Raw genomic sequence first — 27,199 nt, forward strand, 5'->3', positions numbered from 1 at the left:
AAATGTGTAAAAACACACTTTTATCTTCAGCTATCGACGGACACAAACATCAACAGAGGTTTGCAACTTGTTGATCTCATGTGGTCATTCCTTGTGTTTAAACTGTGGTGGTTTGGAGAAGTTTGCATCCAAAACCAGTTAGAATTGTCCAACGTGGAGCCATGAAACACACTCCATCTTACACAGTCATTTACTGAAAAGAGCTCCTGAACAAGGCAGGAGGTGGTGAGTGCGCTTTTCATTTTGGTCAAATTACTATTTTCAAGGTCAAGGATGAATTTTCTTTCTCAAGACTTAATCAGTTTTTTCTTAGATGAAAGAAAGTGATGACCTTATTTCAGCTGTTTCTAATAGAAATTAAAGTATTTTTTCTTGATACTGAAGCCTCTTTTTATAGATACTGAATGATGTAAACAGTACAGAGTCAAAATATTTATGTGTTTGGTTGAATAATGAGAAATTATTAATTTTTCCATTGACTTTTCAGATATTGCAACCCCTAAAACATGGTGTCACTACAACAATACAGCAGCTGCCTGAGTTTAATCTGAGAAGGAGTGGAGTGATGATGGAAATTAACGGGTAAAAGGGGCAGAAAACAGCTTGTTTAGGTCTTATTATCCTGCTTGTTCATCCCACATTCCCTGCAGACTTCTGTCCGATCTCTGAGGCCGGCGGGTTAATTGAAATGACCGTTACGTGATGAGTTGCAAACCTCCGTTGTGTCGAGCCCGAGGAAAGAGAGCTTTGTCCTTGAGAGCGTCCGGTGCGGGCGGTCTTCAGGTAGGCGGGGGTCCGTTGACGTAGCTCAGCGCCAGGTGGAAGCTGCGAGGCGTCCTGCCGCCGCAGCGACAGGATGGCGGCTCCAGGACGAGCCAGATGAGACCGGCCAGGAGAGCCAGAGCTGCAGCCAAGAGGAGGCAGAGGAGGGCTGGGGAGAGCGGGGAGGAAGGAGGCCTGCTGCTGGAGGAGGGAGAGGTGCAGGCGTTAGTCTGCTCAGTCGCTTTGGAAAGTCACTCTGACGGTGTTAACGGGACTCTATGTACGTTTTTACACGTATAAACATGTTTTAATTGTTTTTTATTGCCAGTGTGTGAACAGGCTGTAACCTAACCTAAATAATGAGACCTTCTGGGTTTCCTCTGTCAGCCTGTCGATGCTTTAATGTGAAGAACGCTCATTTTTACAAGAAAAGCCAACGGATGTGACGTCATGCGCGCTCGTGAGTCCCTTTATTAGCTCCAGCTTCACATCTTTTTCTGACATTTTGCACTATTTTTTCCATATTATTTACTCATTTTTTTCTGATATTTGTCAGATATTTTACTAATATTTTTTTTTATATTTTTCTGATATTTTTCACATATTTTCTTAATATTTTTCAGATATTTTACACAAATGATTTCACATATTTTGCTAATATTTTCGGATATTTTTCACATATTTTAGAGATGTTTTATCAAACTTTTTCAGTCATGATACAGAGATATTTTCACATATTTCACTAATAATTGTTGGATATTTTTCACATATTTACCGGACATTTTGCACAATTTTTTTTACATATTTTAATAATATTTTTCTGATATTTTTCACGTTTTTGCTAATAATTTTTTTTTGATTTTTCTGATATTTTTCACATATTTTATTAATATTTTCAGACATTTTACAAAAATGGTTCCACATACTTTACAAATAATTTTCGGATATATTTCACATATTTCTCGGACATTTTGCACAAATGTTTTCAAATATTTTACTCATATTTTCTGATATTTTTCACATATATTACATATGTTTTATCAGTATTTTTCAGCCATGACACACATATATTTTCACATATTTTACTAATAATTTTTGGATATAATATAAGAGTTTATATGTTAATTTCTGCTAATTCTATTAAACTGGCTGCAGAGCACTTTAACATTAAATCACTCAGTTGCTTGAGTATAAAACTTGGCTTCACTAAATAAGGATCATAAATTGATTTTATACTTTTTTTTGTCTAGTGTCTAAATACACTCACAGATTTGATAAAGTAGTAGTAGTAGTAGTAATAGTAATAGTAGTAGTAGCAGTAGTAGATTAGTACTATTCCCGTTAATGACCCGATCAAAGACATGGCTGTTGGCTGTTGACCTTCTGTATTTCTCTCTACTAGTTTCCTCCTCATGAACATAAAGAACACAGTTGTACTCTCTCTCTCTTTATCTCTCCATCTCTCTTTATCTCTGTGGTTTTTACAAATATCCGGCAAATTACAGCCGGTCTGCGTCTCTAAATCGCTCCAACCCTTTTCTAACCTTTGCTCGGAGAGAAGACGCTCAGCTTCCTCACAACGGGACGTCTCTTCTTCAGCCTGGAGAACAGAAGAACTTCTGTTAATGCAACGCTGGTTTCAGGCAACATTTACTACACGTCACATGGAAACTTCTTAAGAATAGATCAGCTCAGAAATATCTGCACACACACACACACACACACACACACACAGTTTATTTCTCCCCAGAGGGCATACGTCTCATTACTACTTCTTATTTAAGGTGCTGTGTGTGTTATAACTGATGAAATCCTCTAAACACTGTACATTATGCGTCATGATAACAAGCCTGCAACCAGAAACATCTGGTTTAACGCTCAGAATCAAGATGACCGACTGATGACATCAACTCACCTGCAGATTTGATCGATATTGGTGCTTCATCCAATCAGATGTGGCGTTAAAGTCATGTGACGGTGACGGTGACGGTGTTGTGTTGTTGGGATGAGGAGGCAGCTGGGTGGGTGTGTCGATGTGGCTTCCATCCAGGCAACACTGTAACACACAACAGATAAGATAATATGATCCATCATTAGTCTCCAAATCTAAATCATGCAGAGAAACATGTGAATAACTAATTCCTCCAGCTGTTTGGACTGTTTCTAAACCCTCCAGAGGACATTTAAGCATCATTAGTGACAGACAGGTTAGTCGCCAAAGTCCTGCAGCAATTTTCTCTCCTCTCACCAGCCTCTGATTCTGCAAGTTCATCTGTAACACCGAGGTTACAAGTGCTGAAACGATGCATCCACTCATTGATTAGAAAATGAACTGCCCTCCTTTCTGATTATCAATTAGCAGTTTAGCTTCATTCACATTTGAAATGTTCACATATTTTTGGTATATTTTTCACTATTTCTTTCATATATTTTACTAATATTTTTCTGATATTTGTCGGACATTTTTCACATATTTTACTAATAACTTTTGGATATTTTTCACATATTTTTAGGACATTTTACATTATTTTTTTTCACATATTTAACTAATATTTTTCTGATATTTGTCAAATATTTTTCACATATTTTACTAATAACGTTTGGATATTTTTTGGACATTTTTCATAAATTTTTTTCACATATTTTATTAATAATCTTTAGATATTTTTCGGGACATTTTGCACTAATCTTTTCACAATATCTTTCTGATATTTGTCAGATATTTTTCACATATTTTACTGATAATGTTTTGATATTTTTCACTAATATTTTATTAATATTTTTCAGACATTTTACATTATTTTTTTCACATAATTTACTAATATTTTTTTTTATATTTGTCAGATATTTTTTAAGTATTTTACTAGTAACTTTTTGATATTTTTCACATATTTTATTAATATTTTTCAGACATTTTACACTATTTTTTTCCACCTAATTCACTAATATTTTTCTGATATTTGTTTGATATTTTTGTGATATTTTCCATTCATATTTTTCAGATATTTTCTTAATATTTTTTGGACATTTTACACAAGTGTTTTCACATACAATATTTTACTAATATTTTTCTGATATTTTTCTGATATTTTCGGAGATCATTCATCGATTTGGGCTTTGTGAATTAAGTAACTGTATATATTGTTATATTAAAGCGCCATAAGTTCACCTATAAGATCTGATGATATATAAATATAATATAATGAGCTATAAGAGCTGATGGAGCATCCTGAGGAGCAGAAGGAGGCCGAGTCAGAACGAGAGAGTTTGATCTGCTCTGAGTTTCAGTTTGTACAAAGCGGCTCCAAAACATCGATTAAACTCCTGATTCTCTCCTTCGCTGCTCCCAGATCTGAGCTCGCTGCTTGATTTCTGCTCCAATTTGTTTGGTGCTCGCTCGATAGTTCTGTCAGTAATGAACCTTCATTAGAAAGTGCCGATGCTATTACGCACAAACACGTTCAATCAAACCCGCATATTGCAGATGAGTGTGTACCAGATCGCTCTAATTACAATAAAGCACACACACACACACACTTTGTCATCAGATGTGACCCTGAAAGACTAATCTACCAACTCCTGTCTGCTCCCTGGACACGGACAGTTATTGGATGTGAGTGAAAACGGAGGAAAAAGGAGGGAAGGAGGAAGTAAAGAGGAAGGAAGGAAGGAAAGGAGGAAGTCTGCGTGTTCCTTTCCTGTTTTTATGGCGACAGTTAAAGTGCAGCCAGACTCGATGCATAAATCAAGGCTTTATGGATTCATTCGGCGGCCCGAGGAGCGGCGGCGACGAGACGGAGGAAGAGGAGGATAAATAGGTGCCGCTTTCACCGGTAATGAGAGAGGGAGAGAAAATGAAGGCTGATGGAGAGAGAGAGAAAACAGAGGAGGATAGAGGACAGTTAGTCTGAAATCTGTCTCTACAAAAGGTGGAGAAATAAAGTGACTGTTGATGGAGTTTCTAGTGAGAGACGACATCACTCAGCGTCTGTGTGTGATAGCTGGAACTCTTTACAATGTTTAGGAAACAACTTTTCATTTTGGTGCCAATAACTGGTTTAGAAGCATGAATGAAGTGTTTTGGGTGAGTTACTACCTTTTGCAGAAATGCAATAGAGTTGTGATGTCACATCAAACAGTTGCATTCACAGTTTAGAGAAAGTTCTCAGCAGGAAACTGATGGATTGTCTTACTCCGGGTAGGGAATGAGTCCTTACACCAAGTGAAGGAGTTCAAGTACCTCGGGGTCTTGTTGGCAAGCGAGGGGACGATGGAACGGGAGATTGGAGACGAAGACTCGGAGCAGCCGGGGGGGCGGTATTGCATTCGCTTTACCGCACCGTTGTGACCAAAAGAGAGCTGAGCCGGAAGGCAAAGCTCTCGATCTACCGGTCAGTCTTCGTTCCTACTCTCACCTATGGTCATGAGGGCTGGGTGATGACCCAAAGAACTAGATCGCGGGTACAAGCGGCCAAAATGGATTTCCTCAGGAGGGTGGCCCATGGCGTCTCCCTTAGAGATAGGGTGAGAAGCTCAGTCATCCGTGAGGGACGTGAAGTAGAGCCGCTACTCCTTTGCGTTGAAAGGAGCCAGCTGAGGTGGTTCACCTAGGGAGGTGTTCCAGGCACGACCAGCCTGGAGGAGGCCACGGGGAAGACCCAGGACTAGGTGGAGAGATTATATCTCCACACTGGCCTGGGAACGCCTCGGGATCCCCCAGTCAGAGCTGGTTAATGTGGGAAAGAGAAAGGGAAGTTTGGGGTCTCCTGCTGGAGCTGTTGCCCCCGCGACCCGACCACGGAGGTTGAAGATCAGAGTGAGTTTAGAGAATGTTTAAGCTGTTTTAAAAAAGGAGCCAAAGCGAATTGAGGAAAACTGTAAAGCTTATTAGTCAAAAATGAGTTAAGAGCTCCCTCCTTCAATGTGAAGTACTGACAAGCTGCTAAAACAGCTGGAAAAAATAAAGAGAGAGCAGACAAAGAGACATTATAGAGATGGAACACTCAAAACTGATTCTGCTCTCATAAATCTGAATCACGGGCAGATTTCCTAACAAAGATGGTCTCCATGAGGTCAACCACTCATCAGTGTGAGTCTGGAGAGTCCGGTCAGGAGTTTCTGCACACAGATGATGTTCATGTGATGCCGTGTGCTGAATGTTAACGCTGAGCTCCACACGACAACAAGCTCAGCACAAAGTTAAGACTTACGAGGCAATAAGGAGGTGCGTTATTATCACGTTAACTTTGACACTAATAGTTTCAGAACTAAAATAAAATGCCCTAAAACATCTGGTCACTGTAGTTTTTATCAAACAGGAGGAAACAGGGCATTCACTGTTGTCAAAATATAGAATATCACCAGATTTATCCTTTGAAATCGAGTTAAAATGTTAAAATGTCAACTTGATGCTGCCACATTAAGTATAATTCTTGTGTCAGTAGAGCAAAGGTCGGGAATGGTCCGAAATTATGTATTTTGGTCCAGATTGATTGTTGCAAAAAGGTTTCAACAGTGTGAATGACGGTGACTCCACCCACCTCCACCTCCACCTGGCCGTCAGTCTGCACCGCTTTGGAACAGGAAGTGCTCTTCTCTGGAGGGGCGGGGCTCTGGACACCCAGCCACGCCCTCACGCGCCCGCCGTCAAAGCTGACCGGCTCTCCGTCCGGTCCGTCGGGAGTCGAGGTCGCCCACTGGTCTCCGTTCGGCCCGGTCCCGCCCCCCTGGGTCGCGACTGGTGAGAAGACACTGGGGTGGGCGTGGTCAAACCATCCCTCCAATCGCTGCACAGAAAACAGATAATAAACACCAACGAGGTCATTTTAGAAATCATGTTGCTCCATTCGTCTCTTGATGATCCAGAATGTGGAAGTTTACTAACTTCATCGTCAAACTCTGTCTCCTCATATTTATGTAGAAAATAAATGCAAAAATAAATTAATAAATAAAAAAACAAATGTAAAAATAAATTAAATATAAATAAATAAATTTGAAAGTTAATAAAAATAAATACATAAATCAATAAAATGGAAAATTAAACAGAAGAGTAAATAAATCAGGGAATTGATACAAAAATAAATAAATAAAGAAGCAAATTAAAAACAGAATAATCAATTTATGTCACATTTTATCAATTAATTTATGGCTACATTTATTTCTAATATTTTTTTTGCTGCATTCAATGACATTTATTTATTTATCGAGTCATTTATTCATTTATTTTTAATTCTGGCAGGTTCTGTCCTCCATAGCGGTGGTGGTGGTGAGGGCGGTAAACAAAAGACAAAACTCTTTTGAGTTGCATTCAGAATTCCTGCGGCGTACAAGCGGAGAAGGTCACACGGTTGCTGATTAATGAAGTACAAACAGTCCTATGCAGGGACGGCGTGCTGACATCACGCCGTTACCCGTCCAATAGATAAATAAGACTGAAAGGAAAGAGGAGAATACAGCAGGACGACACCAGTGTGCACACTTTGATGTCTTTGTTGGGATGCTGCAGCTGTAATCTGATGCTAATTCAGTTTTACATGCCTCTCTGTGTTCAGCTCTGTTCCTGTCGGGGTTCACCGACAGTGCAACTGTGTGTGGGTGTGAAACAGACAGAGGGGTGGGGGGGGGAGCTGCAGGCTACCAAGAGGACACTCAAATCACTTCAAAATGTCTGTTCTCGTCTCCGTCTTGTTATTTTCTATCTCTTTGTTTTCTGTGCTTCAGTTTCCCTCTCGTACAGCGACTGACACACCCCCGTTTCTCGCCAAAATAAAGCTAAAAAACACCAGACAGAGGAGCCGCATCCTGCAGGCGTCATCAATAAATCAGCAGAAGAACTGTTGTGACCAGCTCATAAAGCCGACGCACAGCCACGGAGAACGCTTTTTAGATAGCTGCTGTATCAGAACATCAATGACCCTGTGTGTCTATCTGTCTCCATCTCTATCTCACACACAGACAGACAGACAGACACACAGACACACAGACAGACAGACAGGCAGACAGACAGACAGACGAAGCCTCTGGGCCATGTAGCATCTGGCTCAGAGCAGAACAACAGAAATTAGAAGACAAACACCACATGGGTTTGTTCAAATTCAGGCCTGATGTTCTTCTGCGTAGTCGTCCTCCTCAGACAACGACGAGGACAACGATGAGGACGCATCAGTTTGGACGTTACAAGTAAATAAATATAGGGCTGTCAATCGATTCAAATATTTAATCACGATTAATCGCAAATTAATCACACATTTTGTATCTGTTCTAAATGAACCTTAAAGGGAGATTTGTAAAGTATTTAATAAACTCTTATCAACATGGGAGTGGACAAATATGCTGCTTTATGCAAATGTATGTATATATTTATTATTGTAAATCAATGAACAACACATAACAATGACAGATATTGATCCAGAAACCCTCACAGGTACTGCATTTAGCATGAAACAATATGCTCCAATCATAACATGGCAAACTGCAGCCCAACAGGCAACAACAGCTGTCAGTGTGTCAGTGTGCTGACTTGACTATGACTTGCCCCAAACTGCATGTGATTATCATAAAGTGGGCATGTCTGTAAAGGGGAGACTCGTGGGTACCCATAGAACCCATTTACATTCACACATCTGTAGGTCAGAGGTCAAGGGACCCCTTTGAAAATGGACATGACAGTTTTTTCCTCACCAAAATGTAGTGCAAGTTTGGAGCGTTATTTAACCTCCTTCATGACCAGCTAGTATGACCTGGTTGGTACCGATGGATTCATCAGGTTTTATAGTTTCATATGATATCAGGATCTGACTTTTCTTCTGCCTTTCTTTCAGACATTTTCTGGTCTTTTTTTTTTTATATGTTTTTTCGGACATTTTTTAGAAAATGTTCTGACATTTTTCGGATATTCTGGGCACTTTAAAAAAAACAAATGATAATACAATTTGGACAATTTTCTGACATTTTTTTCTTTTTTTCAGGCACCGTTCGGACATTTCTAAGAAATTTTTCAGACTTTTTTTCTGACAATTTTCAGACTATTTATTGGACATTTTTCGGGCATTATTTTGGACAAAAAAACCCTCACACGTTCACATATCTGGAGGTCAGAGGTCAAGGGACCCCTTTGAAAATGGACATGACAGTTTTTCCTCGCAAAAGTTTAGCATAAGTTTGGAGTTTCTAGTTTCATACGGTTCCAGTATTTTCACTCTAGCTTTAAGACTGAGCCGCTACAACCTCCGGAAGATCGATTGCGTTAGAAATTAGTGGTGTTAAAACGATTTTACGTTAACGCGTTATTATCGTATTAACTTTGACAAGCCCTAAAAATAATTGACCGTTACTTTGAGTTTCACAGGACATGAACAGCGGTCTCCTGGTTGATGGTTCTCACTTCCAACTCGTCATATATCTTACCGCCGCTTGGTCAGCGCCCCTCAGCTTTGGAGAGCGACGCACGGGGTTACCCCTCTAGTGTTACTTTTGGACGGACATGTCAACATACACTCGTTACATGCATCGTGTCCGTTGGTTAGGAAACAGTCGTGGTTGACGTTAACTTCACTGACTAACGACTCATGTGACTCACGGGACTGACGATACCAGCGAGTCACGTGACTACCAACTGACGTGACAAAATAAGTCAATGTTACTTTTAGTTTCACGGGACATGACCGGCGGTCTCCTGGTTGACCCCTGAGCAGACTCTCACGCTATTGATACTACGTCACTTGCTCTAAACGTCGAATAACGCTGAGGGTGGGTTTGAATTGGAGTTAGTTGAAAGCCCGGTTCTTCACATTCTGTCGCTAAAGGGCGCCTCCGTGCGTCGGTATCCGATGCACGGAGGCGCTGACCAAACGGCGGTATTGGACGAGTTGGGAGAGATAACGGGTTGCAAGATTTTAACTCACCAAATCTGCTTCCTGGTTGATGATGTCATTGCTGATGTCAGACTGAGAGCCAAGGGAGCTGAGGTAGCTCAGCCTCTTCACGCCGTCTCTGTGAAACAGACCTGCACACGCACACACACACACACACACACACACACACACACACAACACACACACACACACACACACACACACACACACACACACAACACAACACAACACACACACACACACACACACACACACACACACACACACGCACACACAACACACACACACACACACGGTAAACTGTTGGGAAATGAAAACACTTTTTTTTATTCTGGCCAGTAAAAACATCCCAGACTTCCACTCCGTCTCTAACTACCTGTGCTGGCACTGAAATACGACGAGTCGGCGTCGTCACGGGAGACGGAGCGCCCGATGTCCACCGAGGGGTCCCACTCCAGCCCCAGGTGCTCATGGGTAGGAGAGGACGAGTTGGGAAGAGGAGGAGGAGGGAGGTGAAGAGCTGAGGAGGAGGAGGAGGCCAGGGTGGGGTTAGCTGAGAGAAGATGAAGATGAAGAAACAGTTTAGATCTTTACTTAATGATTGTACATTTAATAATTAATATTAATAATCAAACGTTCGTTATGTTGGTTCACCTGCAGGGAGGTTCAGGTGAGGTTTATCAAACGCTCCCTCTTCATCTAACAGAGACTCTGAAGGACAACCAGAGTCTGGAGCCTGAGACAGAATCCAGTCATCCTCAAACACCTGGAGGAAGAGGAGGAGGAGGAGGAGGAGGAGGAGGAGGAGGAGGAGGAGGAGGAAGAGGAGGAAGAGGAGGAGGAGGAGGAGGAGGAGGAGGAAGAGGAGGAGGAGGAGGAGGAGAGAGAGGAGGAGGAAGAGGAGGAAGAGGAGGAGGAGGAAGAGGAGGAGGAGGAGGAGGAGGAGGAGGAGGAGGAGGAGGAAGAGGAGGAAGAGGAGGAGGAGGAGGAGGAGGAAGAGGATGAGGAGGAGGAGGAGAGAGAGGAGGAGGAAGAGGAGGAAGAGGAGGAGGAGGAAGAGTAGAAGGAGAGAGAGAGAGGAGGAGGAGGAGGAGGAGGAAGAAGAAGAAGAGGAAGAGGAGGAGGAGGAGGTGGAGGAGAGAGAAGAGAGAGAGGAGGAGAGAGGAGGAGAGAGAGGAGGAGGAGGAGGAGGAGAGAGAGGAGGAAAAAGAGGAGTAGGAGGAGGAGGAGAAAGAGGAAGAGGAGGAGGAGGAGAGAGAGGAGGAGGAGAGAGAGGAGGAAGAAGAAGGGGGAGGAAGAAGAGGAGGAGGAGGAGGAAGAGGAGGAGGAGGAGGAGAGAGAGAGAGGAGGAGGAGGAGGAATAAGAGGAGGAGGAAGAAGAAGGGGGAGGAAGAAGAGGAGGAGTAGGAGGAAGAGGAGGAGGAGGAGGAGGAAGAAGAGGGGGAGGAAGAAGAGGAGGAGGAGAGAGAGAGAGGAGGAGGAAGAAGAGGGGGAGGAAGAAGAGGAGGAGGAGAGAGAGAGAGGAGGAGGAAGAGGAATAAGAGGAGGAGGAAGAAGAAGGGGGAGGAAGAAGAGGAGGAGTAGGAGGAAGAGGAGGAGGAGGAGGAGGAAGAAGAGGGGGAGGAAGAAGAGGAGGAGGAGAGAGAGAGTGGAGGAGGAAGAAGAGGGGGAGGAAGAAGAGGAGGAGGAGGAGGAAGAGGAGGAGGAGAGAGAGAGAGAGAGAGAGAGGAGGAGGATGAGAATATATTTGATATTACTGCATCAGTTATTTCTGTTATTGGAGCATTAAGCAGTATTTTAATGACTGTATTTATATTTTATGAGGTCGTCATATTTATGTAAAATCTTAATTAAAGCAAGCAGCAGCTGTAACTGTTAATAAAGTTGGTAAAAAGCGTTCAGTAGAATAGTAATAGAAGTACATCTAAACTGTACAGTAAAGCACAGTTTACTATTTACTTTATCATAGTTTTAAACTCCTCTTTTTATTATTGATTTGCACAATGACGTCATCATGATAATAAAACCACATTAGTACACAAGTATTATAATGTTATTATAATGATGATGTCATCAGGGTTCTACTGATCGAGTCTGAACGATGACGGCATTTAACAGGAAGGGACAGTCTGAGAACAGATGCTTTTGAGTTGCATTGTGGGAATTGTAGGATCTGGTGTTTTTGAAGCCTGACCCAGAGACTAAAGGTCAGGATGTCTCGGCCTCTGATGCTTTTATTTTGTCACAGGTCCACTTCCTTTATGGAAGTATAAACCAGTGAGGCGGTGAATACAGAATACTGCATTTGTGTACCAACAGAGCGTCTGAATTTACTTGTATAAATGTTTATATTTGTGAAAAAGAAAACCTGTGCAGCCATCTGCCTGTGTGTGAACTTCCCTCCACCCTCAAGTATGTTTACATCAGTGTGTGTGTGTGTGTGTGTGTGTGTGTGTGTACCAGTCTCATGCTCAGCAGCCGGGTGTGTGTCCGTGCGATGTCGTTGTAGACGAGGCTGCAGCGCCGCAGCAGCTCCAGCAGACGACTCTCCACTCGCTGAGCGTCCGTCGGTTCGCTGCGTTGGATCAAGGCCTCGCCGCGCTGCAGCAGGACGTTCACACGGCCCGAGTTCACGCACACACACTGCTGGAAGGACTGCACGCGCACACACACATAAAACAAATCTATAAATACACAGGTAGATGTTGGAAAAGAGATGTTAGAGTATTTATAGTTCTGTAACACACCTGCAGTTGTCGCAGCTTCTCGCAGGTGTTTCCTGTCAGGTGATCGACCTCGGTCAGACGGACGTCCAGGTCAGCCAACCAGAGAGAGAGCTCCTCCCTCTCCGCCTCAAACCCCTCCCACTCCGACACAAACAGCTGACAGAGGAAAAAATAAAGAGATTCTCCGTCTTCAAATCACTTTTGCTCCGACGGTTTGGAAATGCTTCAGTATTTGTTTACAATTTATTAAGTTACAAAGTTCAACAGTCCCTTTAAAGCACGCCGTCTCTGCTCGGAGTTTACTGGGATTTCTCCAAAATGACCACACGTATCACAGTCACACTTTAAACTACAAACATGGAGTCCACGATGAAATCAAAATGTTGGAAACTTCATGGATTTTAAATTTTTTTGGTGCAGATTTGGAAGAAGTGTGAGCATGATAGTACTCCTGATTTAATCCGGTCTCACAGGAAGGCGTATAAATAACACGACATGACATTCACACAGACGCATTTTAACCTTTTTACGTGTCATTTGTACGCCACGGAACAAAACTACGGTAACGTCCACAGTCACTAAAGCATTCCTCTACTGTAGATGCAACAACCTTCTATTCATTCTAGTCCTGTTTTGTTACAGGCGACTCCTCCGACCCCAAGTTTACCCTCAACCCGTGTCTCGCGCTCTCATTGGCTGTAGCTCGTCCCCGACAGGTCCAAATATTAAGCATGCTAGATATCTGGAATGAGTCTGCGAGCCAACGCCGATTTGCCTCTGTTCTGGGGCTTTTGTTGGGGAGCTCTCTCTGACTATGCTATAACATAAACGAGATGAGTTATACTATTTTTATTATTTGTATTATTATTAGGAGGAACTCTGACCTTCAGTCGTCCAATGATGGATTCCAGTTTGTCGTTCACGCCGTCCCATCGTCGCCCGCACTCCCTCGCCGCCGCCAGCAGCCGAGTCTGCATGGCGCCATGAAACAGCTGAGTCAGCGTTCGGTTCCTCCGGGTCAGACTGTCCAACTGGACGAGCCGAGATCCGGCCTCGCACCGCAGCCTCTGAACACACACACACACACACACACACACAAGGAAATTAACACACATTTACCTACAGCCTCATGAAGCGACTCAGGCTTCCTCAGAGGACTTCATTACCCAGAAATCCTGCGTGTTGAAGTCAAATGAAACTATAAAACCTAAAGAATCCATCAGTACCTACCATGTCAGACTAGCTGGTCATGAAGGAGGTTAAATAACGCTCCAAACGTACGCTAAAATTTTGTCGAGGAAAAACTGTCATGGCCATTTTCAAAGGTGTCCCTTGACCTCTGACCTCCAGATCAGTGAATGTAAATGGGTTCTATGGGTACCCACGAGTCTCCCCTTTACGGACATGCCCACTTTATGATAATCACATGCAGTTTGGGGGCAAGTCATAGTCAAGTCAGCACACTGACACACTGACAGCTGTTGTTGCCTGTTGGGCTGCAGTTTGTCATGTTATGATTGGAGCATATTGTTTTATGCTAAATGCAGTACCTGTGAGGGTTTCTGGATCAATATCTGTCATTGATTTGTGTTGTTAATTGATTTACAATAATACATATATACATACATTTACATAAAGCAGCATATTTGTCCACTCCCATGTTGATAAGAGGATTAAATACTTGACAAATCTCCCTTTAAAGTGCATTTTGAATAGATAAAAAATGTGCGATTAATTTGCAATTAAATATTTTAATCTATTGACAGCCCTAATATATATATATATATATATATGTATATATATACAAATAAGTATACGTTTACACCTCAAGGTGATGTCTCCGACTTATTTTATTCAACAAAAATACAAAATATTCAGTTTACTATCATATTTGACAAAGAATGGCATCAAATCTTCTGATTTGCGAAGTTGGGACCAAATGTTTGGGATTTTTGCTAAAAAAAAAAAATGACTAAAAGAAGAATCAATTATCAAAATAGTTATAGTTACTAATCAATCAATTAATCAACTAATCGTTGCAGCTGTAGTCAGTCTGACGCGGAGCAAGTCAGACATTAAAGTCCTACGTTATGCAGACGACTTGACTCCGTTATTTGCTGTTAAACGTGTTTTCTGGAGCTGCTGCAGTAACATCTAAAGTATGTTTCTTATTAAAATATGATATGTTAACATTTTCAAAACTTGAACACATGAAAATGCAACCATTTAATGAATTCATGACACATGACACATTACAATATTAATGGTAATAATAATAATAATGGGACTTTGACCTTCAGCCATCTTCCTTATATTAACGTTTAATAAGTCCAGATACAGGCTGCTTGGTTGTGAGCTTGTCTCTGTGTTTACTGATCATTCACCTGCCTGCTGCTCCACTGGAGGAACAACAGGAAGTGACTAAAAAGCGTCATCCCTTCCTGCACCGACAGACGCCTCGCCTCGCTGGAGCTGCAGAGGATCACATTTCCCAGAAGTGACCAACCTGACAGCGGAGGTTAATTTGGACAAACAAGGAGAATCTACAGCTTTTCAGTCAGCGGGGATGGACACTCCGCTCCGCTCGGCTCGGCTCGGATCGGATCGGCTCAGCTCGGCTCAGCTCGGCTGCACACTCCAACTTTATGATGTAATGGTTTACACATAAATACTGCCGGCTTCAGCGGCTTTACGACTGAAGTGATATTTACGCTCTACCTGGATTACATCTTTAACCCGCTATCTTCGCTCTCTAACCTCTGACGGACTCACATGGGAGCTTTCCAAATATATGACACACAGGTACTTTAGACAATGAGTGACAAAAGATAAGGAAATAAAATGTAGGTCAATTCAAGGTGAAAGATTCAGTCAGAAATCAGGCTGTGGAAAAGAGTAAAAGTGTTCATTTTGACATGTTATTGGAAGTTAAAAGCCTCCATGTTTCCTTTGATGAGAAAATGAAATCTCCTTTTAATCCCTTTAATGATTAAAGTCTGGCTTCACTCTGGTTTTAACTTTTAATTGAGCCGCGGGACCGGTAATCTCAAAGTTTGTTTAGTTTGCTTGACTTCTTTCCTCAAACTCACCTGAAACTTCCTCAGCTCCTCCTTGGCGGTGACGTAGGCGACGTGGGCGGGGTCAGGGGAGCCGACAGCCTGCTCGGCCAATCGCAGCCAGGTATCCAGGTGGGCATGTTCTCTCATAAACTCGTGCCAGAGGATCCACCTCGTCTCCAGCCTGCAAACACGGAGAGAGTCTGTTAGAAAGACACACAGACTGCTGAAGAAACAGATGCAAAACATGTTATGAATGTTCCTGTTGCAGCGCTACGGTCGGCCACGGGGACCAACAGGAAGTCTGTTCACCGCATGCTGCTCCGCTTATCGTTTCACTTCCGGTTCTATTATTATTGATTATTGTATTTGTTTTTACGGTTTTACAAGTCACAAACAACAGTTCTTCGTCCCTCGTCGACGATGATCAAAACACTCCCGGATTAAAAACTCTTCTTCTTCTCTTCCTGCAATTGTTATGTACGGAGGACGGAACCTGCCAAAATAATAAATAAATAAATAAATAAGTCATTAAATGTTGCAAAAGTATAAAATAAATGTAGCTTTTATTTAATTGATCAAATGTGGCATAAATAGATATTTCTGTTTTATTTATTTATCTTTGTATTAATGCTCTCATTTATTTACTGTTTAATTTTCCCTTTTATCTACTTTTTTTTCATTTACTAAAATTTTATTTTTGAATTTAATATTAAATGGAAATATCAATTATCAATTAATTAATGGCTACATTTATTTTTAATATTATTTTTGCTACATTTAATGACATATTTATTTATTTACCAAGTTATTTATTTATCTTTTTATTAATTCCCTTATTTTTTTACTCGTCTGTTTAATTTTCCCTTTTATTATTTATTTATGTATTTATTTGTATTAATTTATAAATGTAATATTATTTAATTTATTTAATATTAAACAGAAGTATCAATCAATGTCACATTTGATCAAGTAATTAATGGCTACAGTTATTTTTTAATATTATTATTGCTGCATTTAATGACATATTTATTTATTTAGGCATTTGAGGCATTTAACAAACACCATTTCCCATAAACGCTGAACCATAGCGGGTAGAACCCCACAGTCGAGTGTCTGCAGGAGGACAAGTGGGACAGAAAGGTGCAGACATCTTTCAGACTGCAGAGATTACAGCAACAAAGGTGGAAAGATGACAGAAGACAGCGTGGGAGGACATCATGAATATGATTCTGTGAGCACAGCGTTTCATGGCAGCTGTAGATTTCTGTAGCTATCAAATGATGTGTTCTTTTCACTTCCTTAAGATCAGCAGCTGCAAACAAGGTCACTTATTACTGTTTGGTTTATGACTTTAATGTTTGTCCAACCCGTGGAGTCCAGTCTCTCATGGAGGACACTCACTGTCCACATCCCTGCAGGTCTCCATCTCGGCTCCAGCCGTCATCCTCTTCCTGCGTTTCCTCCAGCGGAGACATCGAGGTGGAAAGAGACGGAGACGCCAACCGGTCCGGAGACGGCTCCATGTCCCTCACTTCCTGTCCGCTTCCCTCGGTGGTGGGGACGGCATCGCCGTGGCGCTCTGAAGGGGGCGGCGGGTCTGGTGGGACTCCAGGCATCCTGACATCACGTGACCTTTACCTGGAGAGGACAAATGAGACTTCTTAAAGTGGTGATTTACGTTGAAACGGGACCTTCTTGTCTGTCTGTTGTGATGTCATGAGGTCTTAAAAAGTGGACGTAAGGGTTGAAGGAATGAAATATGTCACTCTACCGGGAAAACCAGGACTTCTTCCCAGAAAAGATGTTTGGTTTTAAAAGAGAACTGAGGATAAATAATCATCAAATGAGTGAGAACAGGTTCCTTTAACAACCAACTTCCTCTCCCCTTCCTTTTATTACATCTTCTGCTCCCTCCTTCATTTCCTTCCTTCCTTCCTTCCTTCTCCCTTTCTCAGCTCAAAAACACACCTCATCCAGAGCACCTGTGTGTGTGTGTGTGCGTGTGTGTGTGTGTGTGTGTGTGTGTGTGTGTGAGCGTGTGTATGCGTGTGTGTGTGTGTGTGTGTGTGTGTGAACACCTGAGAACTTCCAGACTCATAAATCAAGCGCTTCCTCCGGCCCCACAGGAGGCTGATCAGGCCAAGGCCTCATCCTCCAGACTCCCACCTGCAGGACCGTGTGTGTGCGTGTGCGTGTGCGTGTGTGTGTGTGTGTGTGTGTGTGCGTGTGTGTGTGTGTGTGTGTGTGTGTGTGTGTGCGTGCGTGCGTGCGTGCGTGCGTGATATCAGAGTTACGAGGCCAAGGCTTCAGCCCTGCACCACTGAGAGACCACATAGATCCTCCTCTCTGTCTGTCTGCATCACTGTGTCTTCAGTTTTATCACCATTACAGCGATCACTTTCATTATTGATGTATTGATTTAATGATCGAATCAATAAACTGTCACAAAGCTTTAGGGATGCACTGATACCACTTTTTTCAGACCGAGTACAAGTACTTACATTTCCGATACTGGTACCAAGACAACGGTGAACAATGCCTCTGAATACAGTTCAAAACAACTAAAATATTTTAGAGCTGCAACGATTAATCAACTATTAAATTAATCGGCAACTATTTTGATAATCAATTAATCAGTTTGAGTCATTTTTTATGAAAAAAAAATCTAAATTCTTTGATTCCAGCTTCTTAAATGTGAACATTTTCTGGTTTCTTTCATCTCTGTGACAGTAAACTGAATATCTTTGAGACATTTGAGGACGTCGTCTTGGGCTTTGAAACACTGATCGACATTTTCTGACATTTCAACAGCTAATTAATTAATCGAGAATGAAAATAATCGTTAGTTGCAGCCCTAAAATATTTAATTTACTATACTAATAGGATTAATTTTCTGTCAATCAATTAATTGACTAATTGTTGCAGCTTTAAATGTCTTTTAAACGTGATAAATTCATGCTCTGCTGGACGCTGACGTTGCAACGGAACCAACTATTGACTTTCACTTCTTATCAACATACATTCTTTGAGGTTTTTGTCTGGTAGTTTTCCGTGGAGGCAACATTTGAATATGACGCAGAGACTGAGATCACTAACACACAGAGAGAGAGATAAATTTGCATCAGCTGAACTAATGCAGGATTACAACTATTCAAACAGTCAAATATTAGAGAATTACACTGAATCTTAAAGGACGTTCAAGAATGCAAAACAGCCTCCTGTTACAGCGACAACACTCAGTCTCTCAGTAATCCTTCAATCAACAACACGTCACTCACTCAGACAGACAGACAGACAATGAGTTAGTGACATCACTGATGATGTCACAGACATCACCAGCTGAGCGAGACAGACAAGAATAAATAAATCCTGTGATGGTATTGGACAAACAAGCTGGCAGTGAAGTCTGATTGGCCGTAATGATTGACGTGTGTGTGTGTGTGTGTGTGTGTGTGTGTGTCTGTCAGATCATTGACTTCTGTGACTTTGACGCCTCAAACAAACTGTCTGGTGGGACAAACAGCCGGCCGAGTCTCAACACCGTAACATCACTCGTTCTTCTTATCTTGTTTCTCCTCAACAGCCAAACATCTGACTGACAACAGGACCTAAACTAGTGATGTCACAGTGCCAGAAATCTAGTATTCAATACCAAATTGCCATTACCATTTACTAAATCGCCAGAACTTCAAAACAAACTACAAAACATTCCTTCAGAAACTTTTTTTAATTCAATTTTAAGCGATAAGAAGTTTCATAATCCATGACATGAGCATGTTCATCACGGTCTAACTTCATCTTCAATTTATGTCGGCCTGATGATTGATTTTTAACGTGTTTTTTATTCCTTCTTTAGTCTGAAACATAAAAGTATAACAGGGTTAACAGGTTATTCCACTGCCTCAAAATCCTGTTTTAACAGGAAGTACAATCAAGGAAATGCAATAAAACATAATGTAAGTCTTATTTTTTTCTTATCGAAGATAAAAAGTATAATTTGCATCAGATTATTAAACTTGTTTCAGGGTAACTATCAGATCCTCTTCTGTACTTCTGCTTTAATTGAATGAATTATGAGTCAAACCTTTATCTTTAATGTCTGAAGTCACTGCTTACATTACGACTTTTTAAAGGTCATACTGTATACTAATGCTACGTTCAAAGTATTTTGTTCTTACCCTGTTGGCAGATGTTTCTGTATGATACCAGAAGATATCTCTAGATTACATAATATTGTTTTTTTGTGGTGCATGTTGCTGTTGTGTCTGCATTAAAGCAGAAGCATCCAGACAGAGCAGCTCATCCTCCCTGATGAGATGATGAGGAGATCACCTCCTCCGCTGTACACCGTGTAGCAGGAGAGGAGGTGAATTCATGTTATTAAGATTAAGAAAATGGCTTTTGTTCGAGCCGACGGTGATACGGAGCTGGAGGAGGAGATTGAGGTGAGAGGGAAAGACTCTGAAGACTCATTTAAATAATGTCAGGAAGCCGAAAAGTAGCAGTGAAATAACTTTAAACAGCTTTATTGGCGCGTCGGTCAGAGGTGGATTTGTGCTGTCAGGTCTGCAGCGTAAACCGGACGACGTTCAGCTCTGGAGGTGAAAGGACGTGATGATATTCCCACTGAGTCCTGAGACTTCATCCTCTATGAATGGAGAGCATCTAACATGAATATGATGAGCAGACTCTGACGTACAGTTATAATCCTCAAGATTTTGATCCAGGTGGATTGTCGGTAACAGCAGGTGTGATTTAATACCACAGCAAACAGCGTCTGTCTGTTTACGGCGCAGCCAAACAGTCTCAGCTCGTTTTCATGAAGAACTTATTCGCTGATTATTTCCTTTCTCCTGGTCTCTCGGGGCCATGCTCTAAACCCAACAGGAAGTCGGTCATTTGGAATTTTGTGTAATTTTTTTTTGTGTATTTTTGGCTATTTCCAGGCTCTGCACTTTAACGAACTCCTCCTAGAGATTTAACAGGATTGACTTCAGATTTGGTCGGTACAATCTAACGACCTTTGCGACGTAAAGGTATTAAAAATTTGAGCTTCCATGAATCGGTGTTGACTGTACTTGGTCAAACTTGCCCCGAATGCTTGTTGGATCCTTTCCAAATTTCACACGTTTGATGAGCATCATGGCCTGAAGACATCTACAGGACAATTTTGAATCACAGTCATAAGACAGGAAGTTAGAGTCACGATATTTTGGCGTACTACTCTTAGCAGGTTAACCAGATCCACCTCAAATATGGTCTAGAAAATGGGAAGACCTTCATGATGCCAGACGGCTAACCTTTTTATTTTTCGTGAAATGTCATTGTCATTGCGATGGTTCTTGTGTTTGGGTGTGGCAAGGTTAGCACCCCTTAGAACATTTTGACGAAGCAGCCCTCACGGTACGTTTCACCTAGAGGTACCACATTTGTTAAGCACATGTATCACAGGTAGACTTAAAATAAAGTCTCTTGGGGCCATGTTCTAAACCCAACACGGAGTCGGCCATTTTGAATTTTGTGTGATTTTTTTGTGTGTAGTTTTGGCCGTTTCCAGGCTCTGTACTTTAACAAACTCCACGTAGAGATTTAACACGATCAACTTCAGATTTGGTCATTACAATCTGAAGACCTTTGGGATGAAAAGTTGTTAAAAGAGCTTTCATGAAACGGCGTTGACGTGGCATGGCGGAAAATGTACATGATTTGCCATTAAACGACAAACTGTTGTAGCTCGACTGTACTTGGTCCAATCTGCCCCAAACTTGACTTACTTCATAACAGTCCAGGCCTGAGGACATCTAAATGGCAATATTAAGTTATAGTAACTGTGCCACCTACTGGCAACAGGAAGTCAGCATTATGTGACAAACATCATCCGATTTACATGGAATTTACATTGTGTTGTCTACACTTGATATACAGCAACATAATGCGTGTTTATTGAGTTCTCTAGCACCACATGGTGGACACAGGAAGTGGTACAAAATGTATAATAAGTCAGTTCCTGGGGCATGCATTACACACGGGAAATAACGTCTAACTCGTGCGTGCCGTGTCCGATAGTCACTGAAATGTATGGCTGCGTCAATCAGCATCCTGCCATTACCCCAAACGTGCAGGAAGGTACGAAGGCCCGTTCATCACTGCTTGCAGCTTTAAATGGTTTTGCTCTTTATTTTTGTCTTTTTTGCTCCCCGCTGGGATTAATAAAGTACTCCAACCATCCATCCATCCATCATCCATCATCCATCCATCCATCCATCCAACCATCCATCCATCATCCATCATCCATCCAACAATCCATCCATCCAACCATCCATCCATCAATCCATCATCCATCCAACCATCCATCCGTCCAACCATCCATCCAACCATCCATCCATCCATCATCCATCCATCCATCATCCATCCATCCATCATCCCATCCATCATCCATCCAGCCATCATACATCCATCCATCCATCCATCCATCATCCATCCAGCCATCATCCATCCAACCATCATCCAACAATCCATCCATCATCCATCCAACCATCCATCCATCCATCCATCCATCCATCCATCATCCATCCATCCATCCATCCAACAATCCATCCATCCATCCATCCATCCATCATCCATCCAACCATCATCCATCCATCCATCCATCCATCCATTCATCCATCCATCCATCCAACAATCCATCCATCATCCATCCATCCATCCATCCATCCAACCATCCATCATCCAACCATCCATCATCCATCCATCCATCCATCCATCCATCCATCCCCACCTAAAGCTGCAGGATGAAAGCAGCATTAAAGTGAATGTTGTCATGGCGTTGCTGTACATAGTGCTGGATGTAGAACTGGCAAACAAGGCGGCACTTTAATTTGGTCGTGACCTTATCGTTTAGAAAAACACAATCAAACTGACATCAAGCATATTATGCGCGTATAGAGAGAAAAAAATGACTGCAGGTCAGCGGGTGCAGTTTGGAAAATGCTGGAAGGGAGCAGTGAAATGCATCACTCCCTAAAGCCTCAGCGGCGAGGAAAAAGAGATGAATGGCTCCTATTAGAGCGCCGCCGCCGTAGAGGGAAAGTGATATTCAGCCGAAGAGGTGATGAAGGTGAGAGGAAGTTAAGAGACTATTAGAACCAAGACTGATTAAAATAACGTCTGCGTCCTGAGACAAAGTTAATCATCCCCTCTGCTGCTCAGCTTTGAACACACACACACACACACACACACACAAACTAACCTGAGCTTACATGGCCGCTGTGTCACCACATTAAACACCATTTGTGTTGTACGAACGCTGTTTATCATCTCATCCTCTCAGCCACTCTGAGTTTGGAATACACAGGGATGAATACAGGAGAACAAGTGTCTCTGTGGACAGCTGGAAACCTGAAACTATTCAGAGAATGAATTGATGTTTTGGGACACTTAAGGGAAGCTCAACATGCTGTAAGAACATACACATATCATCACCTTATGACGCTGATCTAACGTCTTAGCAAACAGCTGCCAATTTACACATCCAGCAGACAACGAGCACAACGTATTCTCATACAACGTACTCTCATACAACGTACTCTCATACAACGTACTCTCATACAACGTACTCTCATACAACGTATTCTCATACAACGTACTCTCATACAACGTACTCTCATACAACGTACTCTCACACAACGGTTCGTATGATATTTTACGAAAAAGTTAATCCTCCTTTTTCATTCAGTTTCCTACAAATGTCCAGCAACACGCGTCAATTTCTAGTAGTTACATGCATACAGTCTTTTCAAAATAAACTTCCGTCTTCACAGGAAACAACTTCCTTAAGTTGAGGCAATAAAAGTACTAAATTCAAAATAACACAGAAAGTGGCGTTAGTACGGAAGTTACTAAATAAATCAACGTTGACTTCTGGTTTCACACGGGGCACCAATAGCGGTCTCCTGGGCTGTTTTCTGACCCACCCCGACCTCCTCCCTACATGGCGTTCACCACTCTTTATACTTCCTGGTTCATGATTATATATGATTAGATTTTCTAGGGATGCACCGATACCAATACCAGTAATGTAATGTAATGTTAAATGTACGTATCCTTGTGTTTTCAAGAAATAACTTGAATTTTCATATTTTTCCTAATCTCACCTCTTTGTCCTTGTCCCTTCTAACACATGTTTGCTCCCTCTTCCCTCCTCCTCGTCCTCCTCCTTCTCCTCCTTTCTGTCCCCAGAGTCAGTCTATTGTCTCATCTGGACAAAAGGAGGCAGGCAGGGAACAAACAGGCTTTCTGTCCTCCTCAGAGACGGACAGACAGACCGAGAGAGAGAGAGAGAGAGAGAGGAAGGGGTGGAGGGTCTGACAGAAACCCAACCTCGACTCTCTAATTACGTAGAGAAGATGGAGGAAAATGAGAAGATGGAAAAGGAGACGGTGAGAATATCTGGAGGGTGTATATGTTTAGGAAACATCCTTAAAATAAGTGACAGGTAGAAAATAGAGTCAGAGAGCCACAGGGGGAGACACAATACTCATATGTATTATACCTATTAGTGATATTCTATATTCTTCTCGTTGTCAACAAAACTCATGAAAAGACTAAAACCAACAATGTGTTAGTCCGTCTCTCTCGTCACGTTACACTTCCACCAGAGGAACCAGAGAAAAGTTCCGTCCCTGTTCCAGGTGCAGTACTTTCAGCCGTAATAAAAGAAAGAATACAAACAAGAATGTACAAAAGGAAAGTTCAGTTCTCGTGGCTCCATAGTTCCTGGAACTAAATGGTTGAGAAGAGCTATTTTAGTATTTCATGTGGAGTGGTATAGAGTTGTTCCGATACCCATACCAGTATCGGAAATGCATCCCATACTGCACAAAACATGGGCTGTGGTTTCGGTGAGTACGTCAGTCTATACGCACCGATCCAATACCATCATTTATTAACCTCCAACTCAGAAATCAGTTCTTCTTCTCCACTCCAAAACAGTAGTCTTCACCGTGCTGTCGCCCTGGAGGTAGGTTTTAGAGCAGCGAAGAAGAACTGACTGCAGGTAGTTTGTACAGATGCTGTAGGACTAATTAGCACCCAGGCTACTTTAGGAGAATACAAAATAGTTATTTATTCCTAACTTCATTTATTTATCTTAACTGACAAACTGAATAATAAAAGAAAGTTCTATGTCATTCATTCTCTGTATGTATTTGTTCATGTTTTACATTAAAGGGTTTAATCTGAGCCAGGCCATGGTCAGTAGTAAACAGCTGTTAAATATATATATATATATTAAATAATATATAATAATTACATAATAATTATATATAATTATATAATTATATATAATAATAATCATAATTATAATTATAGAAGAAGAAGAATAAGAAGAAGAAGAAGAAGAAGAAGAAGAAGAAGAAGAAGAAGAAGAAGAAGAAGAAGAAGAAGAAGAAGGTTTCGCAACATAATCATTATTTGAAAAAAACATTTACATTCAGGTACTTTAAGCTCAAATTCAGACATAAACATGAAAAGTCAGATGAAGACGTACTGTAGCCTCCATAAAGGGCACCGACTCGGTCTCACGGCAAGGCGTATAAAAATCCACGACATTACACAGACATTCGGCGTGTCACGAGTACACCACGTTAACGTCTACAGTCAGGTTCAGGCAAGAAAACCACTTAGTTAGGGTAAGGGAAAACGTCGTAGTTGGGCTTAAAATAAGTACGTAAACTAAGTAAAATATGTACGGAAACAATATAACACGACTACAGAAAACACGTCTCCAATTTCACTAAAAACGTAACAACGCAACTTATAAAAAAAACATCGGTCAACACCGGTCTCCTGGTTAAAAGCCCTGTGTTTGTTGGACCCATCCACCATCAGTGATCTTTCTCTCTCTTTTTATTCTACGTCACTAACTCTTACCGTAGTATTTATACGTGGATGCGTTTACATTGCAGTCAGTAAAGGATACACGGCGTACGAAAGACACGCGGAAATCAAGAATTGCAGGCTAAACGCCTTTCACATCATCGTGGCATTTATGCGGCTTTTCGTGCGAACGTGCTGACAGTGCAGAGGCAAATGAGGCCGATCGTCTTATCTCCTTACAGTCATTATTATGGTCACATTTTTTAAAATTAATGAGGCAATGATGTGTTGATTTCAGAAAGCTAAACGTATAGCACCTTTAATGGAGCACGTAGAGCAACTGTGAAGGAACAAACACTCTCCATCACTTCATAAATCACAGTAATTATATCTGGCCCAGGGAAGTCCTTAGTCCGGGCTAATGAGCTGTTAACTCACTGGATTTATTTGTCATTGTGAACCCTGCTGTTTCATTGTAAAGACACTCTGAGGAGCCGTGACCTTAAAATAACAACCACAGACTATAAAACGTTCAAATGATGATTCTTCAAACAGCACGAGAGCATAAAAAGCAGTTGTGATTTATGAAAGTGAATCAGACAGATGTGACGTTAGAATTCGGAGCTCAGTGATTAAGTCAAATTTGGTTTCCGGCTGAACGGGACTTTGAAACTTCTAAAGGTGTCAGAGGAGCCTTTTTTACTCACCAGATCTTAATCTCATGACCCAAATACGTCGACGTTTCTCTGCAGATTTGAATGTTAAACTAACTAAGCTGGAAGTGGCGTCAGGAGGCGGCACAGCGCGGTGAATTAAACGCACTGAAAGGAGGAAGTGGAGGAGTTTTTAGGGGGATAAGCAGCAGAGAGGATCACCGAGTGGAGGAGAGTGTGACGACATATTTCTGACTGTGATAAGGAGATTCAGGCTCTGCTCGGTTTCAGTAAAATAAAATAAAACTACGTTAATGTCTTTAAAGACACGTGAAACTATTGTTTTTATCACCATGTTAGCTGCAGAACCTCTGACGCTGACAGTAGTTGGATTTCATGACATTTAATGACCCCTTGACCTTCCTCTAGCACCATCCTCAGGACAAATATGAGATATTACTGACTGGATTCACTCAGGAACAGATCAACATGGAGGTTATAGGTAAAAGCAGTAAAGAAAAATCATGTTTCACTAAAGAGAAATACGACTTTAATCAGTTTTGTTTTATCTAAAACAAACAACCAGGAGGAAAATGTGCTCTGCTGGAGCTGAAGCAGGAAACTCAAACCTCTAAACTTAGTTTAGACCAAACAGCGACCGAGCCAGAGGAGGTCCTGTTTGGACTGGTTTGGTTAGATGGACCCATTTGGTGCCATTTAACAATAGAAACCAGACTGGGCCTCATTTGATTCAGTTCAGTGGAAACCAGGATAACTGCTGATGAACCCAGTTTGACCGCGTTTATAGTAGGAACCAGGCCGGCCTTGCAACGTGATCTCATCCCTACTCTTCATATCTTGCAGCTTGGGTAGAAGCCGCCTTTTGTATCGTATCTTGACGCAGAAGGTTTAGGAAACAATACTACTTGGTTAGCGTTAGAAAAAAGATCATGGGTCGGGTTAAAATAAGTACGCTTGTAACGTAACTTAAATAATTCAACTCAACCTGTTTTTGTTTGACCCTCCCTCCCACTCTTAGAGGACTTCTCGCTCTTAATACTACGTCAGTTGCTGAGCGTCTAATAATGACGCCGATGGGGGAGTTAGTCGAAAACCCGGTGCATCTCATACCGGCGCTGAAGTGTGCCTTGTGTGTCGGTATGAGACACGGAGAGGCGCTGACCAAGCGCTGATATTTGACGCCCTGGAAGTGAGACCAGGTCGGCCTCAGAAGAACAGGATAGCCTTGT

The 27,199-nt window shown here is 41.7% G+C and overlaps 1 protein-coding gene across 4 annotated transcripts in view; it reads right to left on the reverse strand.

Annotated features, from left to right (window-relative positions):
* Positions 1-468: 468 nt before the first annotated feature.
* Positions 469-27,199, reverse strand: part of si:ch211-137a8.2 (uncharacterized protein LOC777613 homolog) — a 34,442-nt gene continuing 7,711 nt past the window's right edge. For 2 of the 4 annotated variants that reach the window (XM_037774446.1, XM_037774445.1), the window contains exons 2-13: positions 16,822-17,058; positions 15,451-15,601; positions 13,246-13,428; positions 12,383-12,517; positions 12,096-12,290; positions 10,290-10,401; positions 10,012-10,188; positions 9,666-9,766; positions 6,303-6,548; positions 2,678-2,818; positions 2,307-2,362; positions 469-963 (exon numbers count right to left, since the gene is read on the reverse strand). In XM_037774446.1, coding sequence (XP_037630374.1) covers positions 780-963; positions 2,307-2,362; positions 2,678-2,818; positions 6,303-6,548; positions 9,666-9,766; positions 10,012-10,188; positions 10,290-10,401; positions 12,096-12,290; positions 12,383-12,517; positions 13,246-13,428; positions 15,451-15,601; positions 16,822-17,036 — 1,896 coding nt within the window. In that variant the 5' untranslated portion in view covers positions 17,037-17,058 and the 3' untranslated portion in view covers positions 469-779. The remainder of the gene's footprint in view (positions 964-2,306; positions 2,363-2,677; positions 2,819-6,302; positions 6,549-9,665; positions 9,767-10,011; positions 10,189-10,289; positions 10,402-12,095; positions 12,291-12,382; positions 12,518-13,245; positions 13,429-15,450; positions 15,602-16,821; positions 17,059-27,199) is intronic. The other 2 variants (XM_037774448.1, XM_037774447.1) reach the window with 2 other exon arrangements.

The sequence above is a fragment of the Sebastes umbrosus genome, chromosome 7 (assembly GCF_015220745.1).
Source record: "Sebastes umbrosus isolate fSebUmb1 chromosome 7, fSebUmb1.pri, whole genome shotgun sequence".
NCBI classification, from domain to species: domain Eukaryota; kingdom Metazoa; phylum Chordata; class Actinopteri; order Perciformes; family Sebastidae; genus Sebastes; species Sebastes umbrosus.